This window comes from Salmo salar, chromosome ssa07, assembly GCF_905237065.1.
Source record: "Salmo salar chromosome ssa07, Ssal_v3.1, whole genome shotgun sequence".
NCBI lineage: Eukaryota > Metazoa > Chordata > Actinopteri > Salmoniformes > Salmonidae > Salmo > Salmo salar.
Genome location: NC_059448.1, coordinates 67,952,309 through 67,979,430, shown reverse-complemented (window position 1 = coordinate 67,979,430; position 27,122 = coordinate 67,952,309). Strand labels below are relative to the sequence as shown.

The following is a 27,122-nucleotide window of genomic DNA, read 5'->3' as shown; positions in this document are numbered from 1 at the left end:
AGACTGGAGACAGAGATGAGACTGGAGATAGAGATGAGACTGGAGATAGAGATGAGACTGGAGATAGAGATGAGACTGGAGACAGAGATGAGACTGGAGACAAGATGAGACTGGAGACAGAGATGAGACTGGAGACAGAGATGAGACTGGAGATAGAGATGAGACTGGAGATAGAGATGAGACTGGAGACTGAGATGAGACTGGAGACTGAGATGAGACTGGAGACAGAGATGAGACTGGGGACAGAGATGAGACTGGAGACTGGAGACAAGATGAGACTGGAGACAAGAGGAGACTGGAGATAGAGATGAGACTGGAGACAGAGATGAGACTGGAGACAGAGATGAGACTGGAGACAGAGATGAGACTGGAGATAGAGATGAGACTGGAGATAGAGATGAGACTGGAGACAGAGATGAGACTGGAGACAGAGATGAGACTGGAGACAGAGATGAGACTGGAGACAGAGATGAGACTGGAGACAGAGATGAGACTGGAGACAGAGATGAGACTGGAGACAGAGATGAGATGAGACTGGAGACAGAGATGAGACTGGAGACAGAGATGAGACTGGAGACAGAGATGAGACTGGAGACAGAGATGAGACAAGAGGAGACTGGAGATAGAGATGAGACTGGGGACAGAGAGGAGACTGGAGACAGAGATGAGACTGGGGACAGAGATGAGACTGGGGACAGAGATGAGACTGGAGACAGAGATGAGACTGGGGACAGAGATGAGACTGGAGATAGAGATGAGACTGGAGACAAGATGAGACTGGAGACAGAGATGAGACTGGAGACAGAGATGAGATGAGACTGGAGACAGAGATGAGACTGGAGACAGAGATGAGACTGGAGACAGAGATGAGACTGGGGACAGAGATGAGACTGGGGACAGAGATGAGACTGGAGATAGACAACGGATCCTGGAGATAAGCAGGAGATGAAAGGGGCTGATGGAACCCCCCCGATCAGCATGGGAGGGGTGGAACCAGCCATGACTAAGCATTTTTTAGACGTCCTATATAAGATCTCTGGTTTACATTATCAGGTTTGGCTGCTCGGCCCAACAGTCAAGAGTGTTGGGTTGACTAGTCTCATAATTAATCGATAATTAATTAATAAAGATGATTGTTTGAAGAAATGACAAAGTCTCTATCAGTATGAATTTCTACAACAGTACCAAGACAGTGTCTGTTTCACCTATGGAGAAGAGTTTGATCTGATTCATTATGATCTAGGATCAGGTCCCCCCCTGTCTATGTAATCTGCAGTAAGGTCTGATCTGTAAAGTCTGGTCTCTGTATCTGTTATCTACACTAAGGTCTGATCTGTAAAGTCTGGTCTCTGTATCTGTTATCTACACTAAGGTCTGATCTGTAAAGTCTGGTCTCTGTATCTGTTATCTACACTAAGGACTGGTCTGTAAGGTCAGGTCTCTATCTGTTATCTACACTAAGGTCTGATCTGTAAGGTCTGGTCTCTATCTGTTATCTACACTAAGGTCTGATCTGTAAGGTCTGGTCTCTATCTGTTATCTACACTAAGGTCTGATCTGTAAGGTCTAGTCTCTCTATCTGTTATCTACACTAAGGTCTGATCTGTAAGGTCTAGTCTCTCTATCTGTTATCTACACTAAGGACTGGTCTGTAAGGTCTGATCTGTAAGGTTGTGTGTGTGTGTCTGCAGGACATCTTCAACGCTGTGATCAAACAGAACCCCTTCCTGGTTCACCAGCTGCCCTGCTTCTGGAACGTTCAGCTGTCAGACCACACCCGCTCTGAGAAGTGCTACAAAGATGTTTCAGACCTCAAGGTGAGTTGAGCATCTCACACACCGATAGCAGCTGTTTCCATACACCCTCTTTGTCCTCTGTGTGTGTGTGTGTGTGTGTGTGTGTGTGTGTGTGTGTGTGTGTGTGTGTGTGTGTGTGTGTGTGTGTGTGTGTGTGTGTGTGTGTGACAGCAGAGTAATGCCCCCTGCTCCTTCCAGATGCTTCTACTCTCTCTGACTGGCCTGTCATCTCTCTGACTGGCCTGTCATCTCTCTGTCTCTCTGACTGGCCTGTCATCTCTCTGTCTCTCTGACTGGCCTGTCATCTCTCTGTCTCTCTGACTGGCCTGTCATCTCTCTCTGTCTCTCTGACTGGCCTGTCATCTCTCTCTGTCTCTCTGACTGGCCTGTCATCTCTCTCTGTCTCTCTGACTGGCCTGTCATCTCTCTCTGTCTCTCTGACTGGCCTGTCATCTCTCTCTGTCTCTCTGACTGGCCTGTCATCTCTCTCTGTCTCTCTGACTGGCCTGTCATCTCTCTCTGTCTCTCTGACTGGCCTGTCATCTCTCTCTGTCTCTCTGACTGGCCTGTCATCTCTCTGTCTCTCTGACTGGCCTGTCATCTCTCTCTGTCTCTCTGACTGGCCTGTCATCTCTCTCTGTCTCTCTGACTGGCCTGTCATCTCTCTCTGTCTCTCTGACTGGCCTGTCATCTCTCTCTGTCTCCCTGACTGGCCTGTCATCTCTCTGTCTCTCTGACTGGCCTGTCATCTCTGTCTCTCTGACTGTCCTGTCATCTCTGTCTCTCTGACTGGCCTGTCATCTCTCTCTGTCTCTCTGACTGGCCTGTCATCTCTCTCTGTCTCTCTGACTGGCCTGTCATCTCTCTGATTCTGACTGTCCTGTCATCTCTGTCTCTCTGACTGGCCTGTCATCTGTCTCTCTGACTGTCCTGTCATCTCTGTCTCTCTGTCTCCCTCCCTCTCTCCCCCACTACAAGTGATCCATTGGAACGTTTTGTGAAGAACAGACACTTAGCACCTTTCAGGAACCTCTATCTAACCATCTCTCTCTATGCCTCTCTTTCTCTCTCTCTCTCTTCCTCCCTCCCTCTCTCCCCCCTTCCTCCCCTACAGGTGATCCATTGGAACGTCTCCAAGGCTGTGAAGAACAAGCATGTAGAATTTCAGGAACCTCTATCTAACCATCTCTCTCTATGCCCTCTCTCTTCTCCCTCCTTTCTCTCCCCCTTCCTCCCCTACAGGTGATCCACTGGAACTCTCCGAAGAAGCTGAGAGTGAAGAACAAGCATGTAGAATTCTTCAGGAACCTCTATCTAACCATCTCTCTCTACGCCTCTCTTTCTCTCTCTCTTCCTCCCTCTCTCTCTCTCTCTCTCTCTCTCTCTTCCTCCCTCCCTCCTTCTCTCCCCCCTTCCTCCCCTACAGGTGATCCATTGGAACTCTCCTAAGAAGCTGAGAGTGAAGAACAAGCATGTAGAATTCTTCAGGAACCTCTACTTAACCTTCCTGGAGTACGATGGAAACCTCCTGAGACGAGAACTCTTCGGGTGCCCCAGCGAGACAGACCACAACAGCGAAAACGTATGTGGAACTATACTGATCTAGAGTCAGTTTAAATACAGCACTGAGAATGTAGATCCACCAATACTGACCTAGAGTCAGTTTAAATACAGCACTGAGAATGTAGGTCCACCAATACTGACCTAGAGTCAGTTTAAATACAGCACTGAGAATGTAGGTCCACCAATACTGACCTAGAGTCAGTTTAAATACAGCACTGAGAATGTAGATCCACCAATACTGAGTCAGTTTAAATACAGCACTGAGAATGTAGGTCCACCAATACTGAGTCAGTTTAAATACAGCACTGAGAATGTAGGTCCACCAATACTGACCAGAGTCAGTTTAAATACAGCACTGAGAATGTAGGTCCACCAATACTGCTAGAGTCAGTTTAAATACAGCACTGAGAATGTAGGTCCACCAATACTGACCAGAGTCAGTTTAAATACAGCACTGAGAATGTAGATCCACCAATACTGATCTAGAATCAGTTTAAATACAGCACTGAGAATGTAGGTCCACCAATACTGACCTACAGTCAGTTTAAATACAGCACTGATAATGTAGATCCACCAATACTGACCTAGAGTCAGTTTAAATACAGCACTGAGAATGTAGATCCACCAATACGACCTAGAGTCAGTTTAAATACAGCACTGAGAATGTAGGTCCACCAATACTACCTGAGTCAGTTTAAATACAGCACTGAGAATGTAGATCCACCAATACTGAGTCAGTTTAAATACAGCACTGAGAATGTAGGTCCACCAATACTGACCTAGAGTCAGTTTAAATACAGCACTGAGAATGTAGGTCCACCAATACTGACCTAGAGTCAGTTTAAATACAGCACTGAGAATGTAGGTCCACCAATACTGACCTAGAGTCAGTTTAAATACAGCACTGAGAATGTAGGTCCACCAATACTGACCTAGAGTCAGTTTAAATACAGCACTGAGAATGTAGATCCACCAATACTGACCTAGAGTCAGTTTAAATACAGCACTGAGAATGTAGGTCCACCAATACTGACCTAGAGTCAGTTTAAATACAGCACTGAGAATGTAGGTCCACCAATACTGACCTAGAGTCAGTTTAAATACAGCACTGAGAATGTAGGTCCACCAATACTGACCTAGAGTCAGTTTAAATACAGCACTGAGAATGTAGGTCCACCAATACTGACCTAGCGAGTCAGTTTAAATACAGCACTGAGAATGTAGGTCCACCAATACTGACCTACAGTCAGTTTAAATACAGCACTGAGAATGTAGGTCCACCAATACTGACCTAGAGTCAGTTTAAATACAGCACTGACAATGTAGGTCCACCAATACTGACCTAGAGTCAGTTTAAATACAGCACTGAGAATGTAGGTCCACCAATACTGACCTAGAGTCAGTTTAAATACAGCACTGAGAATGTAGGTCCACCAATACTGATCTAGAGTCAGTTTAAATACAGCACTGAGAATGTAGATCCACCAATACTGACCTAGAGTCAGTTTAAATACAGCACTGAGAATGTAGGTCCACCAATACTGACCTAGAGTCAGTTTAAATACAGCACTGAGAATGTAGGTCCACCAATACTGACCTAGAGTCAGTTTAAATACAGCACTGAGAATGTAGGTCCACCAATACTGACCTAGAGTCAGTTTAAATACAGCACTGAGAATGTAGGTCCACCAATACTGACCTAGAGTCAGTTTAAATACAGCACTGAGAATGTAGATCCACCAATACTGACCTAGAGTCAGTTTAAATACAGCACTGAGAATGTAGGTCCACCAATACTGACCTAGAGTCAGTTTAAATACAGCACTGAGAATGTAGATCCACCAATACTGACCTAGAGTCAGTTTAAATACAGCACTGAGAATGTAGATCCACCCGTACTGACCTAGAGTCAGTTTAAATACAGCACTGAGAATGTAGATCCACCCGTACTGATCTATATAAATATGGCAGTTTAACTTTGTCTGGCTTGCCATTCCAAATAAAATAGAATATTTTTGGATCATATAATTTAAAGGAAAACAAGTTGTTAGGTGTAGGCAGGGCCATAAGCAAATAGGTAGCTGTGACTGAAGAGTTAAATCAGGGTGATTTTTCCACAAATAGAGAGGTATTGTCCTTTCAATGTGAGAAAGCTCTTATCTATTTCTTCTAACTTTCTATTAAATTATATTGTAATGAGATCATTTATTTCGGGACATGAATAACGAGTTTGTCCACTTCACTGTCAGACCATGTCTAGTTCCCTGTATCCCTCCCAGTCCAGCTCCATGTCTAGTTCCCTGTATCCCTCCCAGTCCAGCTCCATGTCTAGTTCCCTGTATCCCTCCCAGTCCAGCTCCATGTCTAGTTCCCTGTATCCCCCCCAGCTCCATGTCTAGTTCCCTGTATCCCTCCCAGTCCAGCTCCATGTCTAGTTCCCTGTATCCCTCCCAGTCCAGCTCCATGTCTAGTTCCCTGTATCCCTCCCAGTCCAGCTCCATGTCTAGTTCCCTGTATCCCTCCCAGTCCAGCTCCATGTCTAGTTCCCTGTATCCCTCCCAGTAGCTCCATGTCTAGTTCCCTGTATCCCTCCCAGTCCAGCTCCATGTCTAGTTCCCTGTATCCCTCCCAGTCCAGCTCCATGTCTAGTTCCCTGTATCCCTCCCAGTCCAGCTCCATGTCTAGTTCCCTGTATCCCTCCCAGTCCAGCTCCATGTCTAGTTCCCTGTATCCCTCCCAGCTCCATGTCTAGTTCCCTGTATCCCTCCCAGTCCAGCTCCATGTCTAGTTCCCTGTATCCCTCCCAGCTCCATGTCTAGTTCCCTGTATCCCTCCCAGTCCAGCTCCATGTCTAGTTCCCTGTATCCCTCCCAGTCCAGCTCCATGTCTAGTTCCCTGTATCCCTCCCAGTCCAGCTCCATGTCTAGTTCCCTGTATCCCTCCCAGTCCAGCTCCATGTCTAGTTCCCTGTATCCCTCCCAGTCCAGCTCCATGTCTAGTTCCCTGTATCCCTCCCAGTCCAGCTCCATGTCTAGTTCCCTGTATCCCTCCGCAGTCCAGCTCCATGTCTAGTTCCCTGTATCCCTCCCAGTCCAGCTCCATGTCTAGTTCCCTGTATCCCTCCCAGTCCAGCTCCATGTCTAGTTCCCTGTATCCCTCCCAGTCCAGCTCCATGTCTAGTTCCCTGTATCCCTCCCAGTCCAGCTCCATGTCTAGTTCCCTGTATCCCTCCCAGTCCAGCTCCATGTCTAGTTACCTGTATCCCTCCCAGTCCAGCTCCATGTCTAGTTCCCTGTATCCCTCCCAGTCCAGCTCCATGTCTAGTTCCCTGTATCCCTCCCAGCTCCATGTCTAGTCCCCTGTATCCCTCCCAGTCCAGCTCCATGTCTAGTTCCCTGTATCCCTCCACCAGCTCCATGTCTAGTTCCCTGTATCCCTCCCAGTCCAGCTCCATGTCTAGTTCCCTGTATCCCTCCCAGTCCAGCTCCATGTCTAGTTCCCTGTATCCCTCCCAGTCCAGCTCCATGTCTAGTTCCCTGTATCCCTCCCAGTCCAGCTCCATGTCTAGTTCCCTGTATCCCTCTCCAGCTCCATGTCTAGTTCCCTGTATCCCTCCCAGTCCAGCTCCATGTCTAGTTCCCTGTATCCCTCCCAGTCCAGCTCCATGTCTAGTTCCCTGTATCCCTCCCAGCCAGCTCCATGTCTAGTTCCCTGTATCCCTCAGTCCAGCTCCATGTCTAGTTCCCTGTATCCCTCCCAGTCCAGCTCCATGTCTAGTTCCCTGTATCCCTCCCAGTCCAGCTCCATGTCTAGTTCCCTGTATCCCTCCCAGTCCAGCTCCATGTCTAGTTCCCTGTATCCCTCCCAGTCCAGCTCCATGTCTAGTTCCCTGTATCCCTCCCAGTCCAGCTCCATGTCTAGTTCCCTGTATCCCTCCCAGTCCAGCTCCATGTCTAGTTCCCTGTATCCCTCCCAGTCCAGCTCCATGTCTAGTTCCCTGTATCCCTCCCAGTCCAGCTCCATGTCTAGTTCCCTGTATCCCTCCCAGTCCAGCTCCATGTCTAGTTCCCTGTATCCCTCCCAGTCCAGCTCCATGTCTAGTTCCCTGTATCCCTCCCAGTCCAGCTCCATGTCTAGTTCCCTGTATCCCTCCCAGTCCAGCTCCATGTCTAGTTCCCTGTATCCCTCCCAGTCCAGCTCCATGTCTAGTTCCCTGTATCCCTCCCAGTCCAGCTCCATGTCTAGTTCCCTGTATCCCTCCCAGTCCAGCTCCATGTCTAGTTCCCTGTATCCCTCCCAGTCCAGCTCCATGTCTAGTTCCCTGTATCCCTCCCAGTCCAGCTCCATGTCTAGTTCCCTGTATCCCTCCCAGTCCAGCTCCATGTCTAGTTCCCTGTATCCCTCCCAGTCCAGCTCATGTGTCTCCCAGTCCAGCTCCATGTCTAGTTCCCTGTATCCCTCCCAGTCCAGCTCCATGTCTAGTTCCCTGTATCCCTCCCAGTCCAGCTCCATGTCTAGTTCCCTGTATTCCTCCCAGTCCAGCTCCATGTCTAGTTCCCTGTATCCCTCCCAGTCCAGCTCCATGTCTAGTTCCCTGTATCCCTCCCAGTCCAGCTCCATGTCTAGTTCCCTGTATCCCTCCCAGTCCAGCTCCATGTCTAGTTCCCTGTATCCCTCCCCAGCTCCATGTCTAGTTCCCTGTATCCCTCCCAGTCCAGCTCCATGTCTAGTTCCCTGTATCCCTCCCAGTCCAGCTCCATGTCTAGTTCCCTGTATCCCTCCCAGTCCAGCTCCATGTCTAGTTCCCTGTATCCCTCCCAGTCCAGCTCCATGTCTAGTTCCCTGTATCCCTCCCAGTCCAGCTCCATGTCTAGTTCCCTGTATCCCTCCCAGTCCAGCTCCATGTCTAGTTCCCTGTATCCCTCCCAGTCCAGCTCCATGTCTAGTTCCCTGTATCCCTCCCAGTCCAGCTCCATGTCTAGTTCCCTGTATCCCTCCCAGTCCAGCTCCATGTCTAGTTCCCTGTATCCCTCCCAGTCCAGCTCCATGTCTAGTTCCCTGTATCCCTCCCAGTCCAGCTCCATGTCTAGTTCCCTGTATCCCTCCCAGTCCAGCTCCATGTCTAGTTCCCTGTATCCCTCCCAGTCCAGCTCCATGTCTAGTTCCCTGTATCCCTCCCAGTCCAGCTCCATGTCTAGTTCCCTGTATCCCTCCCAGTCCAGCTCCATGTCTAGTTCCCTGTATCCCTCCCAGTCCAGCTCCATGTCTAGTTCCCTGTATCCCTCCCAGTCCAGCTCCATGTCTAGTTCCCTGTATCCCTCCCAGTCCAGCTCCATGTCTAGTTCCCTGTATCCCTCCCAGTCCAGCTCCATGTCTAGTTCCCTGTATCCCTTCCAGCTCCATGTCTAGTTCCCTGTATCCCTCCCAGTCCAGCTCCATGTCTAGTTCCCTGTATCCCTCCCAGTCCAGCTCCATGTCTAGTTCCCTGTATCCCTCCCAGTCCAGCTCCATGTCTAGTTCCCTGTATCCCTCCCAGTCCAGCTCCATGTCTAGTTCCCTGTATCCCTCCCAGTCCAGCTCCATGTCTAGTTCCCTGTATCCCTCCCAGTCCAGCTCCATGTCTAGTTCCCTGTATCCCTCCCAGTCCAGCTCCATGTCTAGTTCCCTGTATCCCTCCCAGTCCAGCTCCATGTCTAGTTCCCTGTATCCCTCCCAGTCCAGCTCCATGTCTAGTTCCCTGTATCCCTCCCAGTCCAGCTCCATGTCTAGTTCCCTGTATCCCTCCCAGTCCAGCTCCATGTCTAGTTCCCTGTATCCCTCCCAGTCCAGCTCCATGTCTAGTTCCCTGTATCCCTCCCAGTCCAGCTCCATGTCTAGTTCCCTGTATCCCTCCCAGTCCAGCTCCATGTCTAGTTCCCTGTATCCCTCCCAGTCCAGCTCCATGTCTAGTTCCCTGTATCCCTCCCAGTCCAGCTCCATGTCTAGTTCCCTGTATCCCTCCCAGTCCAGCTCCATGTCTAGTTCCCTGTATCCCTCCCAGTCCAGCTCCATGTCTAGTTCCCTGTATCCCTCCCAGCTCCATGTCTAGTTCCCTGTATCCCTCCCAGTCCAGCTCCATGTCTAGTTCCCTGTATCCCTCCCAGTCCAGCTCCATGTCTAGTTCCCTGTATCCCTCCCAGTCCAGCTCCATGTCTAGTTCCCTGTATCCCTCCCAGTCCAGCTCCATGTCTAGTTCCCTGTATCCCTCCCAGTCCAGCTCCATGTCTAGTTCCCTGTATCCCTCCCAGTCCAGCTCCATGTCTAGTTCCCTGTATCCCTCCCAGTCCAGCTCCATGTCTAGTTCCCTGTATCCCTCCCAGTCCAGCTCCATGTCTAGTTCCCTGTATCCCTCCCAGTCCAGCTCCATGTCTAGTTCCCTGTATCCCTCCCAGTCCAGCTCCAGTCCAGCTCCATGTCTAGTTCCCTGTATCCCTCCCAGTCCAGCTCCATGTCTAGTTCCCTGTATCCCTCCCAGTCCAGCTCCATGTCTAGTTCCCTGTATCCCTCCCAGTCCAGCTCCATGTCTAGTTCCCTGTATCCCTCCCAGTCCAGCTCCATGTCTAGTTCCCTGTATCCCTCCCAGTCCAGCTCCATGTCTAGTTCCCTGTATCCCTCCCAGTCCAGCTCCATGTCTAGTTCCCTGTATCCCTCCCAGCCAGCTCCATGTCTAGTTCCCTGTATCCCTCCCAGTCCAGCTCCATGTCTAGTTCCCTGTATCCCTCCCAGTCCAGCTCCATGTCTAGTTCCCTGTATCCCTCCCAGTCCAGCTCCATGTCTAGTTCCCTGTATCCCTCCCAGTCCAGCTCCATGTCTAGTTCCCTGTATCCCTCCCAGTCCAGCTCCATGTCTAGTTCCCTGTATCCCTCCCAGTCCAGCTCCATGTCTAGTTCCCTGTATCCCTCCCAGTCCAGCTCCATGTCTAGTTCCCTGTATCCCTCCCAGTCCAGCTCCATGTCTAGTTCCCTGTATCCCTCCCAGTCCAGCTCCATGTCTAGTTCCCTGTCCCTCCCAGTCCAGCTCCATGTCTAGTTCCCTGTATCCCTCCCAGTCCAGCTCCATGTCTAGTTCCCTGTATCCCTCCCAGTCCAGCTCCATGTCTAGTTCCCTGTATCCCTCCCAGTCCAGCTCCATGTCTAGTTCCCTGTATCCCTCCCAGTCCAGCTCCATGTCTAGTTCCCTGTATCCCTCCCAGTCCAGCTCCATGTCTAGTTCCCTGTATCCCTCCCAGTCCAGCTCCATGTCTAGTTCCCTGTATCCCTCCCAGTCCAGCTCCATGTCTAGTTCCCTGTATCCCTCCCAGTCCAGCTCCATGTCTAGTTCCCTGTATCCCTCCCAGTCCAGCTCCATGTCTAGTTCCCTGTATCCCTCCCAGCCAGCTCCATGTCTAGTTCCCTGTATCCCTCCCAGTCCAGCTCCATGTCTAGTTCCCTGTATCCCTCCCAGTCCAGCTCCATGTCTAGTTCCCTGTATCCCTCCCAGTCCAGCTCCATGTCTAGTTCCCTGTATCCCTCCCAGTCCAGCTCCATGTCTAGTTCCCTGTATCCCTCCCAGTCCAGCTCCATGTCTAGTTCCCTGTATCCCTCCCAGTCCAGCTCCATGTCTAGTTCCCTGTATCCCTCCCAGTCCAGCTCCATGTCTAGTTCCCTGTATCCCTCCCAGTCCAGCTCCATGTCTAGTTCCCTGTATCCCTCCCAGTCCAGCTCCATGTCTAGTTCCCTGTATCCCTCCCAGTCCAGCTCCATGTCTAGTTCCCTGTATCCCTCCCAGTCCAGCTCCATGTCTAGTTCCCTGTATCCCTCCCAGTCCAGCTCCATGTCTAGTTCCCTGTATCCCTCCCAGTCCAGCTCCATGTCTAGTTCCCTGTATCCCTCCCAGTCCAGCTCCATGTCTAGTTCCCTGTATCCCTCCCAGTCCAGCTCCATGTCTAGTTCCCTGTATCCCTCCCAGTCCAGCTCCATGTCTAGTTCCCTGTATCCCTCCCATCCAGCTCCATGTCTAGTTCCCTGTATCCCTCCCAGTCCAGCTCCATGTCTAGTTCCCTGTATCCCTCCCAGTCCAGCTCCATGTCTAGTTCCCTGTATCCCTCCCAGTCCAGCTCCATGTCTAGTTCCCTGTATCCCTCCCAGTCCAGCTCCATGTCTAGTTCCCTGTATCCCTCCCCAGCTCCATGTCTAGTTCCCTGTATCCCTCCCAGTCCAGCTCCATGTCTAGTTCCCTGTATCCCTCCCAGTCCAGCTCCATGTCTAGTTCCCTGTATCCCTCCCAGTCCAGCTCCATGTCTAGTTCCCTGTATCCCTCCCAGTCCAGCTCCATGTCTAGTTCCCTGTATCCCTCCCAGTCCAGCTCCATGTCTAGTTCCCTGTATCCCTCCCAGTCCAGCTCCATGTCTAGTTCCCTGTATCCCTCCCAGTCCAGCTCCATGTCTAGTTCCCTGTATCCCTCCCAGTCCAGCTCCATGTCTAGTTCCCTGTATCCCTCCCAGTCCAGCTCCATGTCTAGTTCCCTGTATCCCTCCCAGTCCAGCTCCATGTCTAGTTCCCTGTATCCCTCCCAGTCCAGCTCCATGTCTAGTTCCCTGTATCCCTCCCAGTCCAGCTCCATGTCTAGTTCCCTGTATCCCTCCCAGTCCAGCTCCATGTCTAGTTCCCTGTATCCCTCCCAGTCCAGCTCCATGTCTAGTTCCCTGTATCCCTCCCAGTCCAGCTCCATGTCTAGTTCCCTGTATCCCTCCCAGTCCAGCTCCATGTCTAGTTCCCTGTATCCCTCCCAGTCCAGCTCCATGTCTAGTTCCCTGTATCCCTCCCAGTCCAGCTCCATGTCTAGTTCCCTGTATCCCTCCCAGTCCAGCTCCATGTCTAGTTCCCTGTATCCCTCCCAGTCCAGCTCCATGTCTAGTTCCCTGTATCCCTCGTCCAGCTCCATGTCTAGTTCCCTGTATCCCTCCCAGTCCAGCTCCATGTCTAGTTCCCTGTATCCCTCCCAGTCCAGCTCCATGTCTAGTTCCCTGTATCCCTCCCAGTCCAGCTCCATGTCTAGTTCCCTGTATCCCTCCCAGTCCAGCTCCATGTCTAGTTCCCTGTATCCCTCCCAGTCCAGCTCCATGTCTAGTTCCCTGTATCCCTCCCAGTCCAGCTCCATGTCTAGTTCCCTGTATCCCTCCCAGTCCAGCTCCATGTCTAGTTCCCTGTATCCCTCCCAGCTCCATGTCTAGTTCCCTGTATCCCTCCCAGTCCAGCTCCATGTCTAGTTCCCTGTATCCCTCCCAGTCCAGCTCCATGTCTAGTTCCCTGTATCCCTCCCAGCTCCATGTCTAGTTCCCTGTATCCCTCCCAGCTCCATGTCTAGTTCCCTGTATCCCTCCCAGTCCAGCTCCATGTCTAGTTCCCTGTATCCCTCCCAGTCCAGCTCCATGTCTAGTTCCCTGTATCCCTCCCAGTCCAGCTCCATGTCTAGTTCCCTGTATCCCTCCCAGTCCAGCTCCATGTCTAGTTCCCTGTATCCCTCCCACCAGCTCCATGTCTAGTTCCCTGTATCCCTCCCACCAGCTCCATGTCTAGTTCCCTGTATCCCTCCCAGTCCAGCTCCATGTCTAGTTCCCTGTATCCCTCCCAGTCCAGCTCCATGTCTAGTTCCCTGTATCCCTCCCAGTCCAGCTCCATGTCTAGTTCCCTGTATCCCTCCCAGTCCAGCTCCATGTCTAGTTCCCTGTATCCCTCCCAGTCCAGCTCCATGTCTAGTTCCCTGTATCCCTCCCAGTCCAGCTCCATGTCTAGTTCCCTGTATCCCTCCCAGTCCAGCTCCATGTCTAGTTCCCTGTATCCCTCCCAGTCCAGCTCCATGTCTAGTTCCCTGTATCCCTCCCAGTCCAGCTCCATGTCTAGTTCCCTGTATCCCTCCCAGTCCAGCTCCATGTCTAGTTCCCTGTATCCCTCCCAGTCCAGCTCCATGTCTAGTTCCCTGTATCCCTCCCAGTCCAGCTCCATGTCTAGTTCCCTGTATCCCTCCCAGTCCAGCTCCATGTCTAGTTCCCTGTATCCCTCCCAGTCCAGCTCCATGTCTAGTTCCCTGTATCCCTCCCAGTCCAGCTCCATGTCTAGTTCCCTGTATCCCTCCCAGTCCAGCTCCATGTCTAGTTCCCTGTATCCCTCTCCAGCTCCATGTCTAGTTCCCTGTATCCCTCCCAGTCCAGCTCCATGTCTAGTTCCCTGTATCCCTCCCAGTCCAGCTCCATGTCTAGTTCCCTGTATCCCTCCCAGTCCAGCTCCATGTCTAGTTCCCTGTATCCCTCCCAGTCCAGCTCCATGTCTAGTTCCCTGTATCCCTCCCAGTCCAGCTCCATGTCTAGTTCCCTGTATCCCTCCCAGTCCAGCTCCATGTCTAGTTCCCTGTATCCCTCCCAGTCCAGCTCCATGTCTAGTTCCCTGTATCCCTCCCAGTCCAGCTCCATGTCTAGTTCCCTGTATCCCTCCAGTCCAGCTCCATGTCTAGTTCCCTGATCCCTCCAGTCCAGCTCCATGTCTAGTTACCTGTATCCCTCCCAGTCCAGCTCCATGTCTAGTTCCCTGTATCCCTCCCAGCTCCATGTCTAGTTCCCTGTATCCCTCCCAGTCCAGCTCCATGTCTAGTTCCCTGTATCCCTCCCAGTCCAGCTCCATGTCTAGCTCCCTGACACACCTGTGACAGATTGTCTTCTGATCTCTGACTAGGACCACAGAGGGCTGTATGACTACGTGCCTGAGAGAAAATCCTCTTTTTTTTATAAGGACCCCCACAGAGAGCTGTGATTGGTTGAACCTTTGATAGATGATATATTCTGATGTGTCTGTGTTTGCTTAGTGCCTACGCTGTCTACCCAGGGTGTGTGTGTGTGTGATTACTAGATTTTTTTACTGAACAAAAAAAGAAATGCAACATGGTAAAGAGTTGGTCCCATGTTTCATGAGCTGATATAAAATAATCCCAGAAATTTTCCTTAAAGCACAAAAAGCTTATTTCTCTCACATTTTGTGAGCATTTTCTCCTTTGCCAAGATAATCCATCCACCTGACAGGTGTGGCATATCAAGAAGCTGATCAAACAGCATGATTATTACACAGGTGTACCTTGTGCTGGGTGGGACAATAAAAGGCCACTCCTAAAATGTGCAGTTTTATCACAACAACACAATGCCACAGATGTTTCAAGTTTTGAGGGAGCGTGAAATTGCTCATGCTGACTGTAGGAATGTCCACCACCTCTGTTGCCAGATAATTTAATGTTCATTTCTCTACCATAAGCCGCCTCCAACGTCATTTTTTTTTTATTTCTATTTTTTATTGAACCTTTATTTAACTAGGCAAGATAGTTAAGAACAGATTCTTATTTACAATGACGGCCTACCCCAGGTTAAACCCGGACGACGCTGGGCCAATTGTGCACCGCCGTATGGCACTACCAATCACGGCCGGATGTGATACAGCCTACGTCCAACAGGCCTCACAACCACAGACCACGTGTAACCACGCCAGCACAGGGCCTCCACCTCCGGCTTCTTCACCTGCGGGACGGTCTGAGGAGTATTTATGTCTGTAATAAAGCCCTTTTGTGGGGAATAATGCATTCTGATTCTCTGGGTGAAGAAGACGGATGTTTAGGTCCTAGGCTGACTGCCCCCAAAGCTCAGTGGTAACTGCTGATCTCTAGTCAGTTGTTACAGTCCTCCTTTATCTAAACCCCCAAAGCTCAGTGGTAACTGCTGATCTCTAGTCAGTTGTTACAGTCCTTCTTTATCTAAACCCCCAAAGCTCAGTGGTAACTGCTGATCTCTAGTCAGTTGTTACAGTCCTCCTTTATCTAAACCCCCAAAGCTCAGTGGTAACTGCTGATCTCTAGTCAGTTGTTACAGTCCTCCTTTATCTAAACCCCCAAAGCTCAGTGGTAACTGCTGATCTCTAGTCAGTTGTTACAGTCCTTCTTTATCTAAACCCCCAAAGCTCAGTGGTGACTGCTGATCTCTAGTCAGTTGTTACAGTCCTCCTTTATCTAAACCCCCAAAGCTCAGTGGTAACTGCTGATCTCTAGTCAGTTGTTACAGTCCTCCTTTATCTAAACCCCCAAAGCTCAGTGGTAACTGCTGATCTCTAGTCAGTTGTTACAGTCCTTCTTTATCTAAACCCCCAAAGCTCAGTGGTAACTGCTGATCTCTAGTCAGTTGTTACAGTCCTTCTTTATCTAAACCCCCAAAGCTCAGTGGTAACTGCTGATCTCTAGTCAGTTGTTACAGTCCTTCTTTATCTAAACCCCCAAAGCTCAGTGGTGACTGCTGATCTCTAGTCAGCACTCTCTCTCTCTCTGTCTCTGTCTCTCTCTCTCTCTCTCTCTCTCTCTCTCTCTCTCTCTCTCTGTCTCACTCTCTCTCTGTCTCTCTCTGTATCTCTCTCTCTCTGTCTCACTCTCTCTCTGTCTCTCTCTCTCTCTCTCTCTCTCTCTCTCTCTCTCTCTCTCTCTCCCCCACCATGTTTCAGAGTCTGAACAGTGCTGATTCATAGCCCATTAATGTGATTATTAGGATAATGAAGTCATCGGGGGTTGGCTGGAGCTAAGGCCCTCCAGGAGGTCTGGTGTCTCTGCTGCTCAGTCCCTCACACACACACACACACACACACACACACACACACACACACACACACACACACACACACACACACTTCACAGTAGCAGAATACACAGGAGATCTGGTCAGGTCGAGACAGCAGGGATTCTCACAGCCTTATTAAAGTCCCAAAGCAATAAAGCCTTGGGCAGATTCCAGCATTACGCGGAGAGTTGAATGTGACATAACGGTAACCTCTGGGACTGTTGTGTTGCTGTTGAGTAAGATAGACGTAAGGGTTTAATAATTGCCATGGCATCAGCCTACAGTGAATACATTCGACAATAGGAATGGAAAACTGTACATGTACTCATGTGAACTAATCAGCCTACGCTCATACCTTGAGGGTGATACCTAACTGAAGCCAAGGCTTCGTCCCAAATGACATCCTAGTTCCCTGTGTTGTTCACTACTTTTGACCAGGGCCCATTGAGAAGACAGAAGGATCAGATGTGGTATTAACTATGAGAAGACAGAAGGATCAGATGTGGTATTAACTATGAGAAGACAGAAGGATCAGATGTGGTATTAACTATGAGAAGACAGAAGGATCAGATGTGGTATTAACTATGAGAAGACAGAAGGATCAGATGTGGTATTAACTATGAGAAGACAGAAGGATCAGATGTGGTTTTAACTAGGAGAAGACAGAATGATCAGACGTGGTATTAACTATGAGAAGACAGAAGGATCAGATGTGGTATTAACTATGAGAAGACAGAAGGATCAGATGTGGTATTAACTATGAGAAGACAGAAGGATCAGATGTGGTCATTAACTATGAGAAGACAGAAGGATCAGATGTGGTATTAACTATGAGAAGACAGAAGGATCAGATGTGGTATTAACTATGAGAAGACAGAAGGATCAGACGTGGTATTAACTATGAGAAGACAGAAGGATCAGATGTGGTATTAACTATGAGAAGACAGAAGGATCAGATGTGGTGTTAACTATGAGAAGACGAAGGATCAGATGTGGTATTAACTATGAGAAGACAGAAGGATCAGATGTGGTATTAACTATGAGAAGACAGAATGATCAGATGTGGTATTAACTATGAGAAGACAGAAGGATCAGATGTGGTATTAACTATGAGAAGACAGAAGGATCAGATGTGGTATTAACTATGAGAAGACAGAAGGATCAGATGTGGTATTAACTATGAGACGACAGAATGATCAGACGTGGTATTAACTATGAGAAGACAGAAGGATCAGATGTGGTATTAACTATGAGAAGACAGAAGGATCCGACGTGGTATTACTATGAGAAGACAGAAGGATCAGATGCGGTATTAACTATGAGAAGACAGAAGGATCAGATGTGGTATTAACTGTGAGAAGACAGAAGGATCAGATGTGGTATTAACTGTGAGAAGACAGAATGATCAGATGTGGTATTAACTATGAGAAGACAAAGGATCAGATGTGGTATTAACTGTGAGAAGACAGAAGGATCAGATGCGGTATTAACTATGAGAAGACAGAAGGATCAGATGTGGTATTAACTATGAGAAGACAGAAGGATCAGATGTGGTATTAACTATGAGAAGACAGAATGATCAGATGTGGTATTAACTGTGAGAAGACAGAAGGATCAGACGTGGTATTAACTATGAGAAGACAGAAGGATCAGATGTGGTATTAACTATGAGAAGAGAGAAGGATCAGATGTGATATTAACTATGAGAAGACAGAAGGATCAGATGTGGTATTAACTATGAGAAGACAGAAGGATCAGATGCGGTATTAACTATGAGAAGACAGAAGGATCAGATGTGGTATTAACTATGAGAAGACAGAAGGATCAGATGTGGTATTATCTATGAGAAGACAGAAGGATCAGATGTGGTATTAACTATGAGAAGACAGAAGGATCAGATGTGGTATTAACTATGAGAAGACAGAAGGATCAGATGTGATATTAACTATGAGAAGACAGAAGGATCAGATGTGGTATTAACTATGAGAAGACAGAAGGATCAGATGTGGTATTAACTATGAGAAGACAGAATGATCAGATGTGGTATTAACTATGAGAAGACAGAAGGATCAGATGTGGTATTAACTATGAGAAGACAGAAGGATCAGATGTGGTATTAACTATGAGAAGACAGAAGGATCAGATGTGGTATTAACTATGAGAAGACAGAAGGATCAGATGTGGTATTAACTATGAGAAGACAGAAGGATCAGATGTGATATTAACTATGAGAAGACAGAATGATCAGACGTGGTATTAACTATGAGAAGACAGAAGGATCAGACGTGGTATTAACTATGAGAAGACAGAAGGATCAGATGTGGTATTAACTATGAGAAGACAGAAGGATCAGATGTGGTATTAACTATGAGAAGACAGAAGGATCAGATGTGGTATTAACTATGAGAAGACAGAAGGATCAGATGTGGTATTAACTATGAGAAGACAGAAGGATCAGATGTGGTATTAACTATGAGAAGACAGAAGGATCAGATGTGGTATTAACTATGAGAAGACAGAAGGATCAGATGTGGTATTAACTATGAGAAGACAGAAGGATCAGACGTGGTATTAACTATGAGAAGACAGAAGGATCAGATGTGGTATTAACTATGAGAAGACAGAAGGATCAGATGTGGTATTAACTATGAGAAGACAGAAGGATCAGATGTGGTATTAACTATGAGAAGACAGAAGGATCAGATGTGGTATTAACTATGAGAAGACAGAAGGATCAGATGTGGTATTAACTATGAGAAGACAGAAGGATCAGATGTGGTATTAACTATGAGAAGACAGAAGGATCAGATGTGGTATTAACTATGAGAAGACAGAAGGATCAGATGTGGTATTAACTATGAGAAGACAGAAGGATCAGATGTGGTATTAACTATGAGAAGACAGAAGGATCAGATGTGGTATTAACTATGAGAAGACAGAAGGATCAGACGTGGTATTAACTATGAGAAGACAGAATGATCAGACGTGGTATTAACTATGAGAAGACAGAAGGATCAGATGTGGTATTAACTATGAGAAGACAGAAGGATCAGATATGGTATTAACTATGAGAAGACAGAATATCATATCTGATCCTTAACTATGAGAAGACAGAAGGATTCGACGTGGTATTACTATGAGAAGACGAAGGATCAGATGTGGTATTAACTATGAGAAGACAGAAGGATCAGATGTGGTATTAACTATGAGAAGACAGAAGGATCAGATGTGGTATTAACTATGAGAAGACAGAAGGATCAGATATGGTATTAACTATGAGAAGACAGAAGGATCAGATGTGGTATTAACTATGAGAAGACAGAAGGATCAGATGTGGTATTAACTATGAGAAGACAGAAGGATCAGATGTGGTATTAACTATGAGAAGACAGAAGGATCAGATGTGGTATTAACTATGAGAAGACAGAAGGATCAGATGTGGTATTAACTATGAGAAGACAGAAGGATCAGATGTGATATTAACTATGAGAAGACAGAAGGATCAGATGTGGTATTAACTATGAGACGACAGAATGATCAGACGTGGTATTAACTATGAGAAGACAGAAGGATCAGATGTGGTATTAACTATGAGAAGACAGAAGGATCAGATATGGTATTATCTATGAGAAGACAGAAGGAACAGATACGGTATTAACTATGAGAAGACAGAAGGAACAGATGTGGTATTAACTGTGAGAAGACAGAAGGATCAGATGTGGTATTAACTATGAGAAGACAGAAGGATCAGATGTGGTATTAACTATGAGAAGACAAAAGGATCAGATGTGGTATTAACTGTGAGAAGACAGAAGGATCAGATACGGTATTAACTATGAGAAGACAGAAGGATCAGATGTGGTATTAACTATGAGAAGACAGAAGGATCAGATGTGGTATTAACTATGAGAAGACAGAAGGATCAGATGTGGTATTAACTATGAGACGACAGAATGATCAGACGTGGTATTAACTATGAGAAGACAGAAGGATCAGATGTGATATTAACTATGAGAAGACAGAAGGATCAGATGTGATATTAACTATGAGAAGACAGAAGGATCAGATGTGGTATTAACTATGAGAAGACAGAAGGAACAGATACGGTATTAACTATGAGAAGACAGAAGGATCAGATGTGGTATTAACTATGAGAAGACAGAAGGATCAGATGTGGTATTAACTATGAGAAGACAGAAGGAACAGATACGGTATTAACTATGAGAAGACAGAAGGAACAGATACGGTATTAACTGTGAGAAGACAGAAGGATCAGATGTGGTATTAACTATGAGAAGACAGAAGGATCAGATGTGGTATTAACTATGAGAAGACAGAAGGATCAGATGTGGTATTAACTATGAGAAGACAGAAGGAACAGATACGGTATTAACTATGAGAAGACAGAATGATCAGATGTGGTATTAACTGTGAGAAGACAGAAGGATCAGATACGGTATTAACTATGAGAAGACAGAAGGATCAGATGTGATATTAACTATGAGAAGACAGAATGATCAGATACGGTATTAACTATGAGAAGACAGAAGGATCAGATGTGGTATTAACTATGAGAAGACAGAATGATCAGACGTGGTATTAACTATGAGAAGACAGAAGGATCAGATGTGGTATTAACTATGAGAAGACAGAAGGATCAGATGTGGTATTAACTATGAGAAGACAGAAGGATCAGATGTGGTATTAACTATGAGAAGACAGAAGGATCAGATGTGGTATTAACTATGAGAAGACAGAAGGATCAGATGTGGTATTAACTATGAGAAGACAGAAGGATCAGATGTGGTATTAACTATGAGAAGACAGAAGGATCAGATGTGGTATTAACTATGAGAAGACAGAAGGATCAGATGTGGTATTAACTATGAGAAGACAGAAGGATCAGATGTGGTATTAACTATGAGAAGACAGAAGGATCAGATGTGGTATTAACTATGAGAAGACAGAAGGATCAGATGTGGTATTAACTATGAGAAGACAGAAGGATCAGATGTGATATTAACTATGAGAAGACAGAAGGATCAGATGTGGTATTAACTATGAGAAGACAGAATGATCAGACGTGGTATTAACTATGAGAAGACAGAAGGATCAGATGTGGTATTAACTATGAGAAGACAGAAGGATCAGATGTGGTATTAACTATGAGAAGACAGAAGGATCAGATGTGGTATTAACTATGAGAAGACAGAAGGATCAGATGTGGTATTAACTATGAGAAGACAGAAGGATCAGATGTGGTATTAACTATGAGAAGACAGAAGGATCAGATGTGGTATTAACTATGAGAAGACAGAATGATCAGATGTGGTATTAACTATGAGAAGACAGAAGGATCAGACGTGGTATTAACTATGAGAAGACAGAAGGATCAGATGTGGTATTAACTATGAGAAGACAGAAGGATCAGATGTGGTATTAACTATGAGAAGACAGAAGGATCAGATGTGATATTAACTATGAGAAGACAGAAGGATCAGATGTGGTATTAACTATGAGAAGACAGAATGATCAGATGTGGTATTAACTATGAGAAGACAGAAGGATCAGATGTGGTATTAACTATGAGAAGACAGAAGGATCAGATGTGGTATTAACTATGAGAAGACAGAAGGATCAGACGTGGTATTAACTATGAGAAGACAGAAGGATCAGACGTGGTATTAACTATGAGAAGACAGAAGGATCAGACGTGGTATTAACTATGAGAAGACAGAAGGATCAGACGTGGTATTAACTATGAGAAGACAGAAGGATCAGACATGGTATTAACTATGAGAAGACAGAAGGATCAGACGTGGTATTAACTATGAGAAGACAGAAGGATCAGATGTGGTATTAACTATGAGAAGACAGAAGGATCAGATGTGGTATTAACTATGAGAAGACAGAAGGATCAGATGTGGTATTAACTATGAGAAGACAGAAGGATCAGATGTGGTATTAACTATGAGAAGACAGAAGGATCAGATGTGGTATTAACTATGAGAAGACAGAATGATCAGATGTGGTATTAACTATGAGAAGACAGAAGGATCAGATGTGGTATTAACTATGAGAAGACAGAAGGATCAGATGTGGTATTAACTATGAGAAGACAGAAGGATCAGATGTGGTATTAACTATGAGAAGACAGAAGGATCAGATGTGGTATTAACTATGAGAAGACAGAATGATCAGACGTGGTATTAACTATGAGAAGACAGAAGGATCAGATGTGGTATTAACTATGAGAAGACAGAAGGATCAGACGTGGTATTAACTATGAGAAGACAGAATGATCAGACGTGGTATTAACTATGAGAAGACAGAAGGATCAGATGTGGTATTAACTATGAGAAGACAGAAGGATCAGACGTGGTATTAACTATGAGAAGACAGAAGGATCAGATGTGGTATTAACTATGAGAAGACAGAAGGATCAGATGTGGTATTAACTATGAGAAGACAGAATGATCAGACGTGGTATTAACTATGAGAAGACAGAAGGATCAGACGTGGTATTAACTATGAGAAGACAGAAGGATCAGATGCGGTATTAACTATGAGAAGACAGAAGGATCAGACGTGGTATTAACTATGAGAAGACAGAAGGATCAGATGTGGTATTAACTATGAGAAGACAGAAGGATCTATCTGCTGTATCTCTCCAGACCCAGTGGTAACAGAGTTGGTGTTTGATCCACATGTTTCTCTCATCTCTTTGCTAATTGAGTCAGTTTGTATTGAAACTTCCTCCTCAGTGTCCAAACACACAGGTTATATCCCAGTGTGTAGGACACGCAGCTGGAGCTGAGGTACTGAGCATCACGACCGTTAGTCTCACTGTTGTTGTCACCCCTGGAGAGTTATCTTATTAAAAAGGCTGACACTATTAAACAACCATTCTTATCGTCCTCTTCACTCTCCCCTCTTCTCCCCTGCTCTCCTCTCCCCTCCCCTCCTCTCTTCTCTTCTCTCTCCTTTCCTCTCTCCTCTCTCTTCCCTCCTCTCTCTCTCCCCTCCTCTTCGCTCTCTCCCTCCCCTTCTCTTCTCTCTCTCTCCCCTGCTCTTCTCTCCCCTCCTCTTCTCTCTCTCTCCCCGTTCCTCTCTCCTCTCCCCTGCACTCCTCTCTCTCTCCCCCTCCTCTCTCTCTCTCTCTCCCCTCCTCTTCTCTCTCTCTCCCCCCTCCTATTCTCTCTCTCTCTCCCCCCTCCTCTCTCTCCCCTCCTCTTCTCTCTCTCCCCCTCCTCTCTCTCTCTCCTCTCTCCCCCCTCCTCTTCTCTCTCTCTCCCCCCTCATCTCTCTCCCCTCCTCTCCTCTCTCTCCCCTCCTCTCTCTCTCTCTCCCCCTTCCTCTCTCCTCTCCCTGCTCTCCTCTCTCTCCCCTCCTCTTCTCTCTCTCCCCCTCCTCTCTCTCCCCTCCTCTTCTCTCTCTCCCCCTTCCTCTCTCTCTCCCCTCCTCCTCTCTCCCCTCCTCTCTCCTCTCCCCCTTCCTCTCTCCTCTCCCCTGCTCTCCTCTCTCCCCCTTCCTCTCTCCTCTCCCCCTCCTCTCTCCTCTCCCCTGCTCTCCTCTCTCCCCCTCCTCTCTCCTCTCTCCTCTCCCTCTCCTCTCCCCTCCTCTCTCCCTTCCTCTCTCCCCTCCTCTCTCCCTTCCTCTCTCCCCTCCTCTCCTCTCCCCTCCCCTCCTCTCTCCCCTCTCTCCCTTGCTCTCCTCTCTCCCCCTTCCTCTCTCCTCTCCCCTGCTCTCCTCTCTCCCCTTCCTCTCTCCTCTCCCCTTCCTCTCTCCCCTCCCCTGCTCTCCTCTCTCTCCCCTCCTCTCTCTCTCTCTCCCCTCCACTCTCTCTCTCTCTCTCTCCCCTCCTCTTCTCTCTCCCCCTTCCTCTCTCCCCTCCCCTGCTCTCCTCTCCCCCTTCCTCTCTCCTCTCCCCCTTCCTCTCTCCCACCTTCCTCTCTCCCCACCCCTCCCTCCTCTCTCCCCCTCCCCTCTTCTCTCCTCCCTCCCCCTCCTCTCCCTTCCTCTCTCCCCTCCCCTGCTCTCCTCTCTCTCCCCTCCCTCTCTCTCTCCCCTCCTCTTCTCTCTCTCCCCCTTCCTCTCTCCTCTCCCCTGCTCTCCTCCCTCCCCCCTCCTCTCCCTTCCTCTCTCCCCTCCCCTGCTCTCCTCTCTCTCCCCTCCTCTCTCTCTCTCCCCTCCTCTTCTCTCTCTCTCCCGTCCTCTCTCCCCTCCCCTCCCCTCCTCTCTCCCCCTCCCCTCCCCTCCTCTCTCCCCCTCCTCTCCCCTCCTCTCTCCCCCTCCCCTCCTCTCTCCCCCTCCTCTCCCCTCCTCTCTCCCCCTCCCCTCCTCCCCTCCCCTCCTCTCTCCCCTCTCCCCTGCTCTCCTCTTTCTCCGTCTCCAGCTCCAGAAGACTCTGTCAGAGCTGGATGAAGATGATCCATGTTATGAGTTCCGGCGGGAGCGTTTCACGGTTCACAGGACTCACCTCTATTTCCTTCACTACGAATATGAACCCAGCACTGACCACACGGACGTTACACTGGTGGCACAGCTCTCCATGGACAGGTAGGAAGACAGACCTTACACACAGCTCTACATGGACAGGTAGGAAGACAGACCTTACACACAGCTCTCCATGGACAGGTAGGAAGACAGACCTTACACACAGCTCTCCATGGACAGGTAGGAAGACAGACCTTACGCACAGCTCTCCATGGACAGGTAGGAAGACAGACCTTACGCACAGCTCTCCATGGACAGGTAGGAAGACAGACCTTACGCACAGCTCTCCATGGACAGGTAGGAAGACAGACCTTACGCACAGCTCTCCATGGACAGGTAGGAAGACAGACCTTACGCACAGCTCTCCATGGACAGGTAGGAAGACAGACCTTACGCACAGCTCTCCATGGACAGGTAGGAAGACAGACCTTACGCACAGCTCTCCATGGACAGGTAGGAAGACAGACCTTACGCACAGCTCTCCATGGACAGGTAGGAAGACAGACCTTACACACAGCTCTCCATGGACAGGTAGGAAGACAGACCTTACACACAGCTCTCCATGGACAGGTAGGAAGACAGACCTTACACACAGCTCTCCATGGACAGGTAGGAAGACAGACCTTACACACAGCTCTACATGGACAGGTAGGAAGACAGACCTTACACACAGCTCTCCATGGACAGGTAGGAAGACAGACCTTACACACAGCTCTCCATGGACAGGTAGGAAGACAGACCTTACACACAGCTCTCCATGGACAGGTAGGAAGACAGACCTTACACACAGCTCTCCATGGACAGGTAGGAAGACAGACCTTACACACAGCTCTCCATGGACAGGTAGGAAGACAGACCTTACACACAGCTCTCCATGGACAGGTAGGAAGACAGACCTTACACACAGCTCTCCATGGACAGGTAGGAAGACAGACCTTACACACAGCTCTCCATGGACAGGTAGGAAGACAGACCTTACACACATCTCTCCATGGACAGGTAGGAAGACAGACCTTACCCACATCGCTCCATGGACAGGTAGGAAGACAGACCTTACACACATCTCTCCATGGACAGGTAGGAAGACAGACCTTACACACAGCTCTCCATGGACAGGTAGGAAGACAGACCTAACACACAGCTCTCCATGGACAGGTAGGAAGACAGACCTTACACACAGCTCTCCATGGACAGGTAGGAAGACAGACCTAACACACAGCTCTCCATGGACAGGTAGGAAGACAGACCTTACACACAGCTCTCCATGGACAGGTAGGAAGACAGACCTTACACACAGCTCTCCATGGACAGGTAGGAAGACACACCTTACACACAGCTCTCCATGGACAGGTAGGAAGACAGACCTTACACACAGCTCTACATGGACAGGTAGGAAGACAGACCTTACACACAGCTCTCCATGGACAGGTAGGAAGACAGACCTTACACACAGCTCTCCATGGACAGGTAGGAAGACAGACCTTACACACAGCTCTCCATGGACAGGTAGGAAGACAGACCTTACACACAGCTCTACATGGACAGGTAGGAAGACAGACCTTACACACAGCTCTCCATGGACAGGTAGGAAGACAGACCTTACACACAGCTCTCCATGGACAGGTAGGAAGACAGACCTTACACACAGCTCTCCATGGACAGGTAGGAAGACAGACCTTACACACAGCTCTCCATGGACAGGTAGGAAGACAGACCTTACACACAGCTCTCCATGGACAGGTAGGAAGACAGACCTTACACACATCTCTCCATGGACAGGTAGAAAGACAGACCTTACACACAGCTCTCCATGGACAGGTAGGAAGACAGACCTTACACACAGCTCTCCATGGACAGGTAGGAAGACAGACCTTACACACAGCTCTCCATGGACAGGTAGTAAGACACACCTTACACACAGCTCTCCATGGACAGGTAGGAAGACAGACCTTACACACAGCTCTCCATGGACAGGTAGGAAGACAGACCTTACACACATCTCTCCATGGACAGGTAGGAAGACAGACCTTACACACATCTCTCCATGGACAGGTAGGAAGACAGACCTTACACACAGCTCTCCATAGACAGGTAGGAAGACAGACCTTACACACAGTTATTATCGCAGCCCTAAAAACCGACTGTTTTTCAGCAAACTCCCCAATGTCCTCTGATAACAATTATCCCCGTGTGAATCGCCATCCCTGTGTTTTGAGAGATACTACAGAGTTTAACCAGGTGCTGCACCCTGTTTGGGTAAGAAACATGTGAACAAAATGTATGCTTTAAAAAAATGTATGCTTTAAACCCCCTCCACAACCCCCCAATGGGTTGTTGTATGAACTATGAAACAGCATGTACTAAATTAGTTTGCTATGGATTTGGGGGGTTTTATTAAGGAAAGATGATTGTACACTCCTTTCCAAACACAACATGTGTCAACAACAACAAAAGTGTATAATAATAATAATAAGCTTTATAATCTTCAGGGTTTTTTTTTTAAATGAGGAAATATAGTTTCCTTTCCAAACACAACAGTGTTTTCCTGCATCTCAAATGGCAACCTATTCCCTACAGAGCCCTCTGGGTCCTGGTCTAAAGTAGTGCACTAT

General features: G+C 47.9%; 1 protein-coding gene across 2 annotated transcripts in view; it reads left to right on the top strand.

Moving 5' to 3' along the window:
- The window catches only part of LOC106598122 (LARGE xylosyl- and glucuronyltransferase 1), a 199,091-nt gene that overhangs the window by 135,979 nt on the left and 35,990 nt on the right, over positions 1 to 27,122 (top strand). For both annotated transcript variants that reach the window (XM_045722497.1, XM_045722496.1), the window contains exons 9-11: positions 1,692 to 1,817; positions 3,223 to 3,378; positions 24,410 to 24,573. In XM_045722497.1, the coding sequence (XP_045578453.1) occupies positions 1,692 to 1,817; positions 3,223 to 3,378; positions 24,410 to 24,573 (446 nt within the window). The remainder of the gene's footprint in view (positions 1 to 1,691; positions 1,818 to 3,222; positions 3,379 to 24,409; positions 24,574 to 27,122) is intronic.